Source organism: Esox lucius, chromosome 20, assembly GCF_011004845.1.
Source record: "Esox lucius isolate fEsoLuc1 chromosome 20, fEsoLuc1.pri, whole genome shotgun sequence".
Taxonomy (NCBI): domain Eukaryota; kingdom Metazoa; phylum Chordata; class Actinopteri; order Esociformes; family Esocidae; genus Esox; species Esox lucius.
Window position 1 is genome coordinate 16,291,204 of NC_047588.1, and position 16,077 is coordinate 16,307,280.

General features: G+C 44.7%; 1 protein-coding gene and 1 non-coding gene across 6 annotated transcripts in view; both read left to right on the forward strand.

Moving 5' to 3' along the window:
- Positions 1-622: 622 nt before the first annotated feature.
- trnap-agg lies at positions 623-694 on the forward strand. The gene has a single exon. It is a non-coding gene; the product is annotated as a tRNA-Pro (tRNA).
- A 1,806-nt stretch (positions 695-2,500) lies between these two features.
- The window catches only part of bbs9 (Bardet-Biedl syndrome 9), a 161,779-nt gene continuing 148,202 nt past the window's right edge, over positions 2,501-16,077 (forward strand). For 2 of the 5 annotated variants that reach the window (XM_020041396.2, XM_034289086.1), the window contains exons 1-6: positions 2,508-2,622; positions 3,645-3,760; positions 4,047-4,197; positions 6,792-6,856; positions 7,068-7,181; positions 13,028-13,202. In XM_020041396.2, the coding sequence (XP_019896955.2) occupies positions 3,649-3,760; positions 4,047-4,197; positions 6,792-6,856; positions 7,068-7,181; positions 13,028-13,202 (617 nt within the window). In that variant the 5' untranslated portion in view covers positions 2,508-2,622; positions 3,645-3,648. Of the gene's footprint in view, positions 2,632-3,644; positions 3,761-4,046; positions 4,198-6,791; positions 6,857-7,067; positions 7,182-13,027; positions 13,203-16,077 lie in introns of all 5 variants that reach the window. The other 3 variants (XM_034289085.1, XM_034289084.1, XM_020041397.2) reach the window with 3 other exon arrangements.

A 16,077-nucleotide genomic window follows, 5' to 3' on the forward strand; every position in this document is an offset into this window, starting at 1 on the left:
TTGGCCTACCTGGTCTTTGGTGCTTGGAAATCACTATTGGTATGAGAAACCTTACAGATGTAAGGGGTACAGATGGATTAGTGATTCAGAAATCAAGCATAATACCAGGTAACCACTAGTGAATATTTTAAAACAACATGAACAAATATCAAAGGGTTTTCATACTTTATGAAGGCACTGTATGTATGAATGATACAAGTAAGCAATAAGGCGCAAGGGGGTGTGGTATATGGCCAATGTAGCACGAAAGAGTTGTTTTTAGGCATGCCCCTTCATGCAGTGCCTGGTTATGTCGAATAGTCGTGCTAAATTCTCAATATTCACAAAACCCTGAGATTTATTATTGCTTTTTCAAACCGGTTAGCAACGCAATTAGTGCAGTAAAAATGTATGTGATGGTGTTACACAATTGCTTTTGAGTTTTGCCGCTACACTTGCATGTCGCCTATTAACTCATTTCTGTGTGAAAGGGGAATTGTCAATAAAACGAAATCATACAACCCAAGTTGTGTGTGGGATACGGAGAGGTAAGTCACACGCAAACGCATATCCTAAAATGTGATTGGAAGTATTGAAAATTTAATATAGTTTGGATAACGTTTTTTTGCCGTGACGAAGAGTCGGCTCGTTGGTCTAGGGGTATGATTCTCGCTTAGGGTGCGAGAGGTCCCGGGTTCAAATCCCGGACGAGCCCTACTTTTATTATAATGTTGATATTTAATGTCAAACTAAACTATAAGTGTAAACGGGTAAATGTTAACTGATCACCAAAAAATCTGACGCAAAGTAGCCTACTACAGATTGATCAATTGAAGCCTGCTTTGGGTAAGAACAGCAACACGGTTAGTAACGTTTCCTTGTATGCAGTTGCAATTAAAATGTAGTTTTTTTGTATACAGTGATCGAATTCCATTGTTAGTTGTTTTCTATATACATTTGTACTAGTTTATCATAATGTAAACACTCGATCCTTCATTGTATTTACTAAATTTTCTAAAGAATTGGGCTACAACTGTACATGTGTTGTGGAGTCAGCATGTCAAAGTCATTTTCAGAATGACTTTGTGGGTCTACCTGATGAAATGGTTTGATTATCTATATCAATGTCATTTGTTCTTCCAAACCCCCATCTGTGTACAGTGGTGCCCCTTTACAGGGCAATTACACCCTCCAAATAAATAAAAATGAATGTGGCTTAATCAGTTTAGCATTTTGGTAAATTTAAAACTCAAGAAGCTAAACATTTTTTTTTTTACAAATAAACTAAATATTGTCTGGAACTACAACTAATAATACATTTTGATGAAATAACCTATATGTCCCTAAATCCTAACTCAACTCTGGACATCAAAGCCAGTTCCAATATTTTTTTCAGTGCAACACCTGGGATACCAGGTGTGTGAAATTAAGGATGACATAGAACAGAAATTCAACAGACTCCGGACCCTGTAGAGTGACATTGTAATACCCTTTTCCTAGGTTTTCAGCCCAATCCACTAGACATATCGCAATGTCTTAGCCCTGAACCATCTGATTCATTAATCAAGGGCTTGATAATTGACAAGTCTAATCAAGTGTGTTAGTTCTGGACTAGATTAAATCCATGAAATGGCTTGTTGTCCTTGTGGAGGGAGTTGAATACCTCTCTTCCTCTCTAAACAGTACCAAATTATCACACTAAGTATAATTGCAGAATCCCTAGGGCTCTGAAGTATTACATTCAGTGGTATATTTAATGTAAATCAACAAAGAATAATTAAATTTGGGCCAAATGAAAGCTCCAGCCAGCATTTTCTTGTTCCAACTTTGAGGTGCTGACATGTCCCACACAGCTTTTGGAGCCAATTTCACAGGCACAGATTAAGATTATTTTTAATCTAAGATTTAGGCCCAATATGTGTGTAAAACTGGATCTTAAATTCAAAACAATAATTTTCTGTTATGGGATTAATTATGCAGTAACTGAAGTGCTTGTCAGCAGAAATAATATTATTGTCTATATTAAATTTGCAGTTTTGCCATTACAGTTATGCATTGCAGTTTTGCCATTACATAACTGTTTCATTACAGTTATGTTTTAACTATCTTCTGGAAAGTGTTATGTCAATTTAAAAATTTAAATCCCCTTCCATTGAACTGTTTTTTTTTATGGCTTGGCTTAGTATTTGTCTGCGAAACTCAAGTACCTACTTAAAACCAAGTTCTCAATTTTTTTATTTTAATAAAAAATTCTAAGCATCCAGAATACAAATGCCTTGTGATTTAATTTTATTTGAATGCCACCCTTAGAACAGCTAGTTAACAGCTGTTTTTACAAAGCAGCATAGTTGCATACTCCTTGTTAATTTTTAACAATTCTAACCTTGATTGTAAACAAAAGACCTTGGATTAAGTTTGTCTTTGAATGCAATTCAATAAAACTCAGCTTCCCATCAAACTGTGACTTTGAGTTTGTGTGCGTTTCCGATCATGCGCAGAACTATTGGACTCTATCGTTAGTGTCAGTGCTATGACAACAGGGAGATGGTTTCATGCAAGCTGATAAGGCACAGGCGAAATGTGTTTTTTTTCCCCCTGACCTGCGAACCCTAGACGTTTACAGACAGGCTTGTCTTAACAGAGGTAAGCGACGTACGTTTACATTTTTAGAATCTCGATAATGTTGAAAGAACATTCAATAGACGATTGTTAGCCTCCAAGTTAGGCACAAGCACAGGCAGCGCTAATTTGCCAGCTACTAGTTTGCGCGAGCTGTTACCTGGTTGGCTAGGGTACCGGGTACCCCCTTTTTCAGAACCATTTTTGTCATCCAGTTTAGTGTTCTGTTTGTTTTTGTTAGTAAACATATTTAACCACATTTAGAAAACATACATACTCCCCTACATTACTAGCAATTTAAATCAACATATGAGACATTTTTATTCTGTTAACGTTAGACTGTACCGGATTGGATCTTACTTAGTTATCTTGCAAGTGTTTATATGGACTTGACAGAGGGTGAATAAGGGATTCTCTTGCTTTTTTTCTTTGGATTAGCTGTCAATTCCACCTGCTCAGCAGTTGATAAGTAGGAAAGCTGCTTGGCCCCCTCCCAGATTCAATCCCTAATCATGTGACTCTGCTATTATTGGCTAATGTAACAGTCTTACTGTCAGTCCAACCTCTGGGTCCTGGAGTTAAGGAAACATCAGCATGCAGCCTATATATGTCTACTGTAGGCCCTAATCCCCTGCCATTAAACTATACACTTAGTGAATTACCTTGATCACAAACAACCACACACATGCACGCACAAACACAGATAAATCTGAGTCTGGCTCCAAGGAGGCCTAAGTAAGATAAACTTGGATTAAAGTTGATCATGCCGTGTACAACACCTGGATGTAGACTAAACAGGAAAGCCAACTCTTCCAATTGTTTCAATCATCCTTCCAATTGGCTTCAAGTGGTATAGGCAAACAGCAGACACCCTCTGTTGCATCTGTCCATTCTTGTTAATTAGGGGCAGGGGATATGCAGAAATGTGTATCAATGAGCCTGCTGGCCTTGTGAAAGACTGACATGCAGTGTTGAGTGTATGGTGTCAAGTCGGGTAGCCATGTAACCCTGTGTCTGTCTGCCTGTCCATCCTTCTGTCTCTGCAGTGGCATGTCTCTGTTCAAGGCGCGTGATTGGTGGGCCAGTGTGCTGGGTGAGGGGGAGGAGTTTGACCAGGGATGCCTGTGTGTTGGAGACCTGGACAACAGCGGTAGCGGATATGGTGAGAACAACACTGTCTGCACTCTTCAATGCAAATGTTTACACTTTTAAATGTTTAGGATGGAAGTACTCCCTGGAACTACAGTGGTGGTTGACGGGCTAGCTGACTGATTTGATGTCCAGCGACTTTGTTACCATGTTAAAATGGTAAAAATGTTTCACTTCTTTGTACACAACAGATACACTGAAGGAAGCAAAATTAAACTGGCAAATAAAATGTGCCAAAGTGCAATGTCTTACGTGTCTAGTTAGGTGTTCTGGGTTTGTGTGTGTCTTCTCTGCTGTAGATAAGATAGTGGTCGGCAGCTACATGGGCATGCTACGGGTTTTCTCCCCGCAGCCTGTCAAGCCTGGGGAGCCCAGCCCGGCCGACAGCCAGCTGTTGGAGGTGCAGCTCAGGGATCCTGTCATCCAGGTGGAAGTGGGCAAGTTTGTCTCGTGAGTACCGGGGCACACGCCTACTTCTAAAGAAGGCCATCAGGGACTGTTAGCTGTCTCTCAGTCTTGTCTGTAATCCCTTTTCTCCACCCTGCGGTCAGTCTCTCTCACTAGAAGTGTGGACCAGAACCTCAGGTCAACCTGGCAATTAGAGAATTAACTCAACATAGCCCTGCTAACTACATGAAGGACTACCTCATGTAGTGGCAAACCATGTTCTTTGGACCTGGGCTTTTAGTGGGGGAAAGGATATGAAAACAGTTGATCAAGCTGAATAATCAAAACAAAGACAATACAAACTCTCTCATAGAGAGAATGATGACCAGTAGCAACATCCATATTCTGTGGCAGCCTTACTAACACCGATACCCCCAGCAGCATAACCCAATCGCTAACACTGATACCCCCAGCAGCATAACCCAATCGCTAACACTGATACCCCCAGCAGCATAACCCAATCGCTAACACTGATACCCACAGTAGCATAACCCAATCGCTAACACTGATACCCACAGTAGCCTAACCCCATCACTAACACCGATACCCACAGTAGCCTAACCCCATCGCTAACACCGATACCCACAGTAGCCTAACCCCACCGCTAACACAGATACCCACAGTAGCCTAACCCCATCGCTAACACAGATACCCACAGTAGCCTAACCCCATCGCTAACACAGATACCCACAGTAGCCTAACCCCACCGCTAACACAGATACCCACAGTAGCCTAACCCCACCGCTAACACAGATACCCACAGTAGCCTAACCCCACCGCTAACACAGATACCCACAGTAGCCTAACCCCACCGCTAACACAGATACCCACAGTAGCCTAACCCCATCGCTAACACCGATACCCACAGTAGCCTAACCCCACCGCTAACACCGATACCCACAGTAGCCTAACCCCACCGCTAACACAGATACCCACAGTAGCCTAACCCCACCTCTAACACCGATACCCACAGTAGCCTAACCCCACCTCTAACACCGATACCCACAGTAGCCTAACCCCATCACTAACACAGATACCCACAGTAGCCTAACCCCACCGCTAACACAGATACCCACAGTAGCCTAACCTCACCGCTAACACCGATACCCACAGTAGCCTAACCCCACCGCTAACACAGATACCCACAGTAGCCTAACCCCACCGCTAACACCGATAGCCACAGTAGCCTAACCCCACCGCTAACACCGATACCCACAGTAGCCTAACCCCACCGCTAACACCGATACCCACAGTAGCCTAACCCCACCGCTAACACCGATACCCACAGTAGCCTAACCCCACCGCTAACACCGATACCCACAGTAGCCTAACCCCACCGCTAACACCGATACCCACAGTAGCCTAACCCCACCGCTAACACCGATACCCACAGTAGCCTAACCCCACCGCTAACACCGATACCCACAGTAGCCTAACCCCACCGCTAACACCGATACCCACAGTAGCCTAACCCCACCGCTAACACCGATACCCACAGTAGCCTAACCCCACTGCTAACACCATTTTAATATGTAATGATTTACCACACCCTATCAACCACCTTATGATTTACCATACTCCATACACTATCTAATATGTATGTAATTTACCACAATCCAACCACTCACTACCTTGTCCCAAACATAACGTCAGGCCATCGACCACGTTCCTCCACGTAGCTAGACTCCCAGGGTCCCATTCCAGGTGTTTTTCTCGCAAGGACTTCAACATGCTTAATACAGTTTGTGTAAAGTCAGTGTTAAAATATTTCCCCCAACTATGCAATGCTGGACTATAACCACAATTGCCCCAGTGTTCCGTCTATGGCCAAAAATATTAAAGTAAGGGGTGGAAGAGCTGGATAAGAGGGGAACGACGGAGGAATGGAATGGTGAGGGAAGACAGGAATGTTGGCATAATGTCATCTGGTGGTCCATTTCTGGGTGAACTGGGACCTCCAGGAGAGAGAGGCTTCCAGGAAAAGCTGTGCCGTTTCCTCAACATTTTCCCACAAATGGGATATCAGAGAATGAGTCAAAGGATTGCTTCATCTGTTTGTTTGCATTATGTTATGTTACTGTATGTTTGGGTTGAAGCTGGTTTTGGTTAGCGTTTTTTAATGACCATTGAGTGTCCACTAAACAGAGAAAAACATTGTAAATATTGTCTGTAGAGCAGTGGGGCGTGAGAGGGTGAAATGTTTTCTTCGGCAGTGGGCGCTGTGGTTTTGACAAAGGAAGAAATTGCCAGGATCCATTTCACTTGCTTGTCCTCTGCAAACATTTCAGTGGGGTTGACAGGCAAAGCATTTCCTCTAGAAAGCTGTGGAACACATGTGGAGACCTTAGATTTACATTAGTTAGTTCAGTCACATTTTCCTATGTAGCTTCAATATATAGTCTTGGACATGTGTTCATAGTTTGTACTTGCCCCCAACAATGCAAATGTATAACTATGGTTGAGCAGTCCTAATGTTTACTGTGAGGTTATTCATCATAGTACCTGTACTAACTATAGACCGTTACACTGATGGCCATTGTCCTTAGTGTTTTCATTATATGTGCTGTGACACCCTTGGGGATGGATCTTCTCCGCAGGTGTTCAGACCTGCTTCACCTGGCCGTGCTGCATCCCAGAAAGCTCTCTGTATACTCTGTCTCTGGTAATATTCTACCTTTAAACGTCTGTTTACCGTACATGGGCTGTGATGTAGTATACATGATTATAACATGGGTTATAACATTCATGTGACAGTTTGTGACAGTTTGCTCCTGCTCCTCCTGTGTTTTCTCTGAGGCTTGAAGCATATGACATTGTAATTATACAGTATGCAATTATAGATGTTAACACGAAGCCTCCCTCCTCCTCTGTAGGTACTGCTGGTAATGTGGAACATGGGGCTCAGTACCAGCTCAAGCTGATCTATGAACACAACCTCCAGAGAACAGCTTTTAACATGACATATGGAACCTTCGGAGGAGTGACAGGTAACACAGGACCAGCACAAACACCTCCCGTCAATCACACACACCTTTAAAAAAGCCACACTCGAGCCCGCAAATGCGCTTTATATTGAAAAACGATTCTTAAGGTCGCACACACTCATTTCACTGCCGTGTCATATGTAAAGACACAGAGCTGTTAGTGTAGATTATGAATCATCCTGTGTGGAGGGTAACCCTGGTGGTTTGGTGCAGGTTTATTTAGATGGCAGTGAACGGATCAGGTCATGAATATGGACGTGTGTAGGTGGAACGTGTGGGTGTGTATATATGTATAGTTCGTCACGGTGTGTGTCCTTCAAAGGTTGTCAGGACAACCACAGGTGTTCTCTGTTAGGCAGGCGATACATGGCACCTCACTAATGGGGGCGCACCAAAGCTCTCTAAGCGTGCTCTCTCACTGAAACACACACAATACATTTGTATGTGGATGTCTGTAAGGAGAGTTTTGGCTGTATTGGTGGTGTTTGGAACGGGAGTGGTTCCTTTTGTTGGATACTGCTGAGTCTGTCCCTGCATTCAAACACTTCTCATTAACCCATTGTAGTGGCTTCCCTTTTGACCTTAATTAGCCCCATTGGCGATAGCTAGCTTTTTGTTATTTTTGTTGCATGTTCCAAACATCTCTTCCTTTGTTTAATAGACTTTTGGAGGTTAATTTTCAGGCCACTCCCATTCTCCTTCTCTCTGTCTCTCGCAACCATTCTGTATTCTCTTTCTGCTTCTTCCGTTTCTGTTTCACACTCTGTCACACACTCTCACACACTCTCACGCACTCTCTCACTCTCACACTCACACACTCTCTTTATCTCACTCTCTGGTTGCTATATATATATATATATATAGGGTCAGAGACTGACTCTTTAAATTAGGATGTTGTCCCTAATCTGGCTCCAGAGCAGCACTGGCACTTAGCACCAGCAGGGGGCAGCACAGCCTATGGAATCAGCCAGTCAGTGAGAGGGACGGTTTCTGTGTGTTCAGAGTGGAGGTCATGCATGTGTGCACACAAATCCAAACGTGACCGTCCGTAATAGTTCCCAACCATGGAATGACTCCTGTTGGCGCTGTAATAGCAGTGTTGTACTAATACTGTCCTAATGGCTGGGCTGGGTTTGGGTCAGAATTGGGCCACACATGCACAGCCGAGTCCATTCTAAGCAGCACCTGGTCCACACCCCAGCCCTACTCCACCCATCCAGAACCCAGGCCCAGAGAGCCACTGCTCCGCTTTGCCCTGCCAGCCTCTGTGCTTTGTCCTTGGGCTGAATGTGTGTAACGGCATGTTCTATTAACCATATTAGCATGGCAGGGTTTCCTATACGTCTTCACTAAGGTTAGAAGTGCTGGACTAATGTTTCCCAGAAACACTTCGATTACTTTAGAATGGTCGTTGCCCCGGTGGGAGGAGAGACGCGTTCATGTGTCTGTGTGTCTGTGTGCCTGTGTGCCTGTGTGCCTGTGTGTCTGTGTGTCTGTGTGCCTGTGTGCCTGTGTGCCTGTGTGCCTGTGTGTCTGTATGCTTGTGTGTCTGTATGCTTGTGTGTCTGTATGCTTGTGTGTCTGTGTGCTTGTGTGCCTGTGTGCCTGTGTGCCTGTGTGCCTGTGTGCCTGTGTGCCTGTATGCCTGTATGCCTGTGTGCCTGTGTGCCTATGTGTCTGTGTGCCTGTGTGCCTGTGTGCCTGTGTGCCTGTGTGCCTGTGTGCCTGTGTGCCTGTGTGTCTGTGTGCCTGTGTGCCTGTGTGCCTGTGTGCCTGTGTGTCTGTGTTCCTGTGTGTCTGTGTGTCTGTATGCTTGTGTGTCTGTGTGTCTGTATGCTTGTGTGCCTGTGTGCCTGTGTGCCTGTGTGCCTGTGTGCCTGTGTGCCTGTATGCTTGTGTGTCTGTGTGTCTGTGTGCCTGTGTGCCTGTGTGCCTGTGTGCCTGTGTGCCTGTGTGCCTGTGTGCCTGTGTGCCTGTGTGTCTGTGTGCCTGTGTGCCTGTGTGCCTGTGTGTCTGTGTGTCTGTGTGCCTGTGTGCCTGTGTGCCTGTGTGCCTGTGTGCCTGTGTGCCTGTGTGCCTGTGTGCCTGTGTGTCTGTGTGTCTGTGTGCCTGTGTGTCTGTGTGTCGGCTCTGTGGGCGATACTCCTTGACCCCTCGTTGGTGTGATTGTGATTTTTTTTAATAGCGCGTAGAGGCCTAATTATAGTTTTCTGGTCACCCAGCCTCCTGTTTTATGGCTCATTGTGTGTGTACTAAGCCATCAGATTTTCTTTGTGCCATATACACACACACACACACACACACAGACACAGAGTGCAGGCGGAGGGCTGTGTAAGGCTGTACAGGCCTGCTGTCTGAGAGGTGTTAATGGACATATCATATTGAGCAGGAGTAAAAGGAGGAGGGCAGGAAGTGGTACTGGTCAGCTGACCCCCTGCAACACAACACAGCCACTCCCTACCTAAAGGTACAGTTCCTTTCCCAAATAGGTTTTAGCCCTCAGCGTGTTGTCCTGTCTGATTAAGGCCTTGCTTCATTGTAAACCACAAGGCTCAAGGTATCCTTGTAAACATCTTCCCCTTCCCCACACCTGGAAGCTTGTTCCGCCCTCTATGGGACCCCAGACAGGGTCAGGTCTGGCCACAAGGATGCCAGCAGGCAGCAACCTAATATTTATCTCCAGGTCAAATGAACTAGCAAAAGAGCAGTCTACAGTGGGGAGAACAAGTATTTGATACACTGCTGATTTTGTAGGTTTATCTACTTACAAAGCATGTAGAGGTCTGTAATTTTTATCATAGGTACACTTCAACTGTGAGTGACGGAATCTAAAACTAAAATCCAGAAAATCACATTGTATGATCTTTAAGTAATTAATGTGCATTTCATTGCATGACATAAGTATTTGAGACATCAGAAAAGCAGAACTTAATATTTGGTACAGAAACCTTTGTTTGCAATTACAGAGATCATACGTTTCCTGTAGTTCTTGACCAGGTTTGCACACACTGCAGCAGGGATTTTGGCCCACTCCTCCATACAGACCTTCTCCAGTTCCTTCAGGTTTCGGGGCCGTCACTGGTCAATACGGACTTTCAGCTCCCTCCAAAGATTTTCTATTGGGTTCAGGTCTGAAGACTGGCTTGGCCACACCAGGACCTTGAGATGCTTCTTACGGAGCCACTCCTTAGTTGCCCTGGCTGTGTGTTTCGGGTCGTTGTCATGCTGGAAGACCCAGCCAGGAACCATCTTCAATGCTCTTACTGAGGGAAGGAGGTTGTTGGCCAAGATCTCGTGATACATGGCCCCATCCATCCTCCCCTCAATACGGTGCAGTCGTCCTGTCCCCTTTGCAGAAAAGCATCCCCAAAGAATGATGTTTCCACCTCCATGCTTCACGGTTGGGATGGTGTTCTTTGGGTTGTACTCATACTTCTTCCTCCAAACAAGCTAAGTGGAGTTTAGACCAAAAATCTAAATTTATGTCTCATCAGACCACATGACCTTCTCCCATTCCTCCCCTGGATCATCCAGATGGTCATTGGCAAACTTCAGACGGGCCTGGACATGCGCTGGCTTGAGCAGGGGGACCTTGTGTGCGCTGCAGGATTTTAATCCATGACGGCGTAGTGTGTTACTAATAGTTTTCTTTGAGACTGTGGTCCCAGCTCTCTTCAGGTCATTGACCAGGTCCTGCCGTGTAGTTCTGGGCTGATCCATCACCTTCCTCATGATCATTGATGCCCCACGAGGTGAGATCTTGCATGGAGCCCCAGACCAAGGGAGATTGACCGTCATCTTGAACTTCTTCCATTTTCTAATAATTGCACCAACAGTTGTTTCCTGCTCACCAAGCTGCTTGCCTATTGTCCTTTAGCCCATCCCAGTCTTGTGCAGGTCTACAATTTTAACCCTGATGTCCTTGCACAGTTAATACAGGTAATGAGGGGAGAACAGGAGGGCTTCTTAAAGAAAAACTAACTGGTCTGTGAGAGCCGGAATTCTTACTGGTAGGTAGGTGATCAAATACTTAAGTCATGCAATCAAATGCAAATTAATTACTTAAAAATCATCTAATGTGAAAATCTAATGTGAAATCTAATGTGAAAATCTAATGTGAAAATCCTGAAGGATCTGGAGAAGGTCTGTATGGAGGAGTGGGCCAAAATCCCTGCTGCAGTGTGTGCAAACCTGGTCAAGAACTACAGGAAATGTATGATCTCTGTAATTGCTAACAAAGGTTTCTGTACCAAATATTAAGTTCTGCTTTTCTGCTTTTCTGATTATGTCATGCAATAAAATGCACATTAATTACTTAAAAATCTTCCAATGTGACTTTCTGGATTTTAGTTTTAGATTCTCTCACAGTTGAAGTGTACCTATGATAAAAATTACAGACTTCTACATGCTTTGTAAGTAGGAAAACCTGCAAAATCGGCAGTGTATCAAATACTTGTTCTCCCCACTGTATCTAAATGTCCCAATGTTTCAGGCTTGTTTCGACCAGTCCCCGAATTAATATTTTAGATTTTTACCTTTTAGTCATGAATTATCCAGTGCAAGTTAGAGGAGAAGTTAGGGTGCCTTTCTCAAGGGCACAACCACAGTTTTTTACCTCTTCTGCTTGTGGATTTGAACCAGCTACCTTTCATTTACTAGCCCAATGGTTTTGACCGCTTGGCTATCTGTCGGGTTTTGAACGGACTAAATCAAGTTGCACGCACATGCAGTTGGTTTGGTCTGTGTGAAAAGACTAACAGACAATGAACAAAGACGGACGGGAAGGCTTCAGCCAGTCTGTGCAGGACTGACATTCACTGGAGTAGGCTGATGTGTTTATCAAGCCTCCTGTGCAGAAAACAGCCCTTGACCTGGTCAGTGTTACCACCTAGGGTACATAGTGTTGATTAGATCTGTGTCCTAACACTAACCTTCCTCTGGCACCATATACAGGTCTGTGTAATGTCATTAACATCTAAGTATCCTAGCTAGGGATGTGACAAATGGCCATATTAACATTTAATAGTTCCATTTTGTTCAAATGTAATTTTAAAATGACATTGCTTAATTTTCATTACATGTGGAATATATTATTGCTTATGACCGATGAGGTGTTCTGACTGCAGCATTTATAGTTGGACAATTAGGGTTTCTGTTGAAATCCACAGTGCTGCTGCCAGCGTGGTTCTGGTCTCATGGTTCATCACTTTCAGATGGTTAAGCACATCCCATTACAGTAGCTCAGTTCCACATGCATTTCACTAGATTCTCCTTTAACTTTGTAAAGTATTAGCAGCAACCTGGCTGCTGTGTCTGCTTTTGGAACCAAGTAGGCTGATAAGTTGCCGTACTTCAGAGAACAGAAACCCTTGTGTCTTTTAAAAGGAGGTAGAGCGAGAGGAGGGGCCCAGCTCAGACCGATCAGCGCCATGCACTTTATCTGGAATCCAGAGACGTACCTCACAGTTCCACGGCGTGTAGTGTGTCCCGCTTTTATTAAAGCAGGGTCTATCATCAATTAATAGAATACACTCAACCCATCAAAGACTGAACACACTTGTGAGCAGGCGAGCCAGTGCCAGAAAGCGGGCCCAGGACCGTGCCCATATATTTTGTTAATGTTCACTGCACAGTAACTTAGGCCTTGATAACCCCTCTTTTAATGGCTTGGTTAGAACGTGTTTCACACAGTGTGAATCACTGGGATCTTTCCCTTTGTGTAGGAATGAGAAATGTAGGGGTCGTTTCCAAACTAACTAGCAACGTAGTTTAACCATTTTAAACGTTCACGTCCCTAATCCTGTGTTGAATTGACGTTTGTTCAACAACCCCACCCCATCTCCCCCCAGACCACCAGTCTCTGTGTATCCAGTCGATGGACGGCATGTTGATGTTCTTTGAGCAGGAGAGTTACTCGTTTGGCCGTTTCCTCCCTGGCTTCCTCCTGCCCGGTCCTCTGTGTTACTGCTGCCGTACAGACACATTCCTCACTGTGTCCTCAGCTCGTCAGTTGGAGAGCTACAGGTACTGTATACACGCACACACAGACACACGCCCTGCAAAACGCCCGCGTATGCTGTATAGTACACACACAGACACACGTACTGCAAAACGCCCGCGTATGCTGCATAGTACACACACAGACACACACACTGCAAAACACCTGCGTATGCTGCATAGTACACACACAGACACACGCCCTGCAAAACGCCCGCGTATGCTGCATAGTACACACACAAACACGCTGCAATGCGAAACGCCCGCGTATGCTGCATAGTACTCACACAAACACGCTGCAATGCAAAACGCCCATGTATGCTGCATAGTACTCACACAAACACGCTGCAATGCAAAACGCCCGCGTATGCTGCATAGTACTCACACAGACACACGCCCTGCAAAACGCCCGCGTATGCTGCATAGTACTCACACAAACACGCTGCAATGCAAAACGCCCGCGTATGCTGCATAGTACTCACACAAACACGCTGCAATGCAAAACGCCCGCATATGCTGCATAGTACTCACACAAACACGCTGCAATGCAAAACGCCCGCGTATGCTGCATAGTATTCACACAAACACACTGCTATGCAAGTTTTGAGGGAGAGCTGAAGTCGAGTCCCTCAGTCTCAAGTCCCAGTTGAGTCCCAGCTCCCCTGGGCTTGATTCCTAGTCGAGTCCCAGCTCCCCTGGGCTTGATTCCTAGTCGAGTCCCAGCTCCCCTGGGCTTGATTCCTAGTCGAGTCCCAGCTCCCCTGGGCTTGATTCCTAGTCGAGTCCCAGCTCCCTTGGGCTTGATTCCTAGTCGAGTCCCAGCTCCCCCGGGCTTGATTCCTAGTCGAGTCCCAGCTCCCCCGGGCTTGATTCCTAGTCGAGTCCCAGCTCCCCCGGGCTTGATTCCTAGTCGAGTCCCAGCTCCCCTGGGCTTGATTCCTAGTCGAGTCCCAGCTCCCCTGGGCTTGATTCCTAGTCGAGTCCCAGCTCCCCTGGGCTTGATTCCTAGTCGAGTCCCAGCTCCCCTGGGCTTGATTCCTAGTCGAGTCATGACACAAGTCCCTATGACTAAATCTGAGTTGAGTTCAAATCCCGGCCACCAATTGATGAGTAACAAGTGTTTATGTCCCAAGTCTATATTCCGGTAATTGAGTCAATTCCCAGTACTCAAGACTAGGTCCAAATAACCTCAACATAATGTTATTTTGCCAGTCCAATCTAGTGTAATGGCAAAAGGAATTTTTTTGATTAAATTGTTTCAATCAAATGTTTACATATAGGCTTCTGGCAGTTTTTATGTTACCAGGGCTTTATTTATTTAGCAAAAACAAAACCTTTTATTTATGAAATGTTGTCAAATTGAATGAAACTGGATGGACAGGGTGACTTGCTCAATAGAAAAACAAAATGTAAACAATTCATATTGGTTGTTAGGAGTAAACAAACTCTGGCCTAAAAAAGAGTTGTAGTGTACTAGTTACTGACCACACAATATGCTTAATCCAATTAAAATCTGCCTACTATTATAGAAAGTAAAATAAGGTAGCAGTGATAAAGTGTCCCATCTTTTGAACAGTATCGGCTACAATCTAGCTGTTTTTACTGACTTAAAGAAAGGTAGGAGGGAAGTCCGTCTCCAAAGCATGGCTGCCATTATATTATCAGCTATTCTTTTAAGAGCTTTTGATGAATACACTAGGGGTGCATCCCATCGTAAAATACCAGGAAATACGCGCAAGAAGCCATCTGTTAGGTATCTTGCAATGTCTGCATTTTTTGTTGTTGTTGTTGATTTATTGCAGAGTGTAGTATTTCAGAATTATTTGTTAATATGAAATCCTTTATCTGTCAGTAGTGGTGAAATCAAGATAAAATCCCAATGGGAAAATGTAAGAAATGTTTCTCCCATTGGGACATTTTAAGAGGTGTATTTACACGCACACACATTGCACAAGGTTGGGAGACAGAGTGGAGAGAGTAAGGAAGTCCACTGTTCACCTCTTAAGGCTGCCTGCCTGCTCCTCTACACCAGATCTTTAAATACATCAGCGGTGCAGCAGTTCTAACGCCACAAACCACAGCACCATCTTTAAATAAGAGGGGAGAGCGTTCTCCGTGTGTGTGTGTGTGTGTGTGTGTGTGTGTGTTTATGTGTGTATAAGTAGTGGATAGGGGATACTGCAGATGTCAGATTGGGTGTATCAGGCCTTGTTGCCACAGCTGAGTCTGATTACCCCCGGTGCTAAGTTAACGTTTTCACGTCCTAATGAAACTTCCACTTACTGATGGCCATAGATCCCAATGTAAGCCTTCTCTTTATTATTCTCTCCTTTACCGCCCTGCCACAATAATCAGTGGCCTTTCTCTACAAACAGACCGGGATTCACTTCTCGTTTCCTCTTTGAGGCTCCTGTTGAAACCAGAGGGCTACAGGGCGAGGAGGATGTCTGTGAGTGTGTTACCCAGGCTCCCGGCTGGTTGTTATCCCAGATATCTCCCATATCAACAGCTTCCCCAGACGACGTATCACAGCGGATACGCTGACCTCATCCCCTGTGACCCCTCTCTCTTCAAGTCTGAGACTGTCTACATTAATTCTACTAAATTATTTTGCCAAGAGTGGAACCGTCTATGGCCCTAGTTAACACATGGATGTCGCTACACTTGTCTTTTGTGGCCGGAAGTACCTTTTCTGATCAAATCTTGAATTGAAAAGTCATGAAAACTGGGGATGCACAGAGCTAATGTACTGTTGGTCGTGTGAGACTATCTAGAGTAGAGGTAGCAGGTTGACATATTATAATACAGCAGCTAACATCAGTAAACTAGTGGCACTGTGCCTCCCAAGTGGCACAGGACCCCCACTCTCTAATCAATCAGACTTTATTTATGTTGAACAATT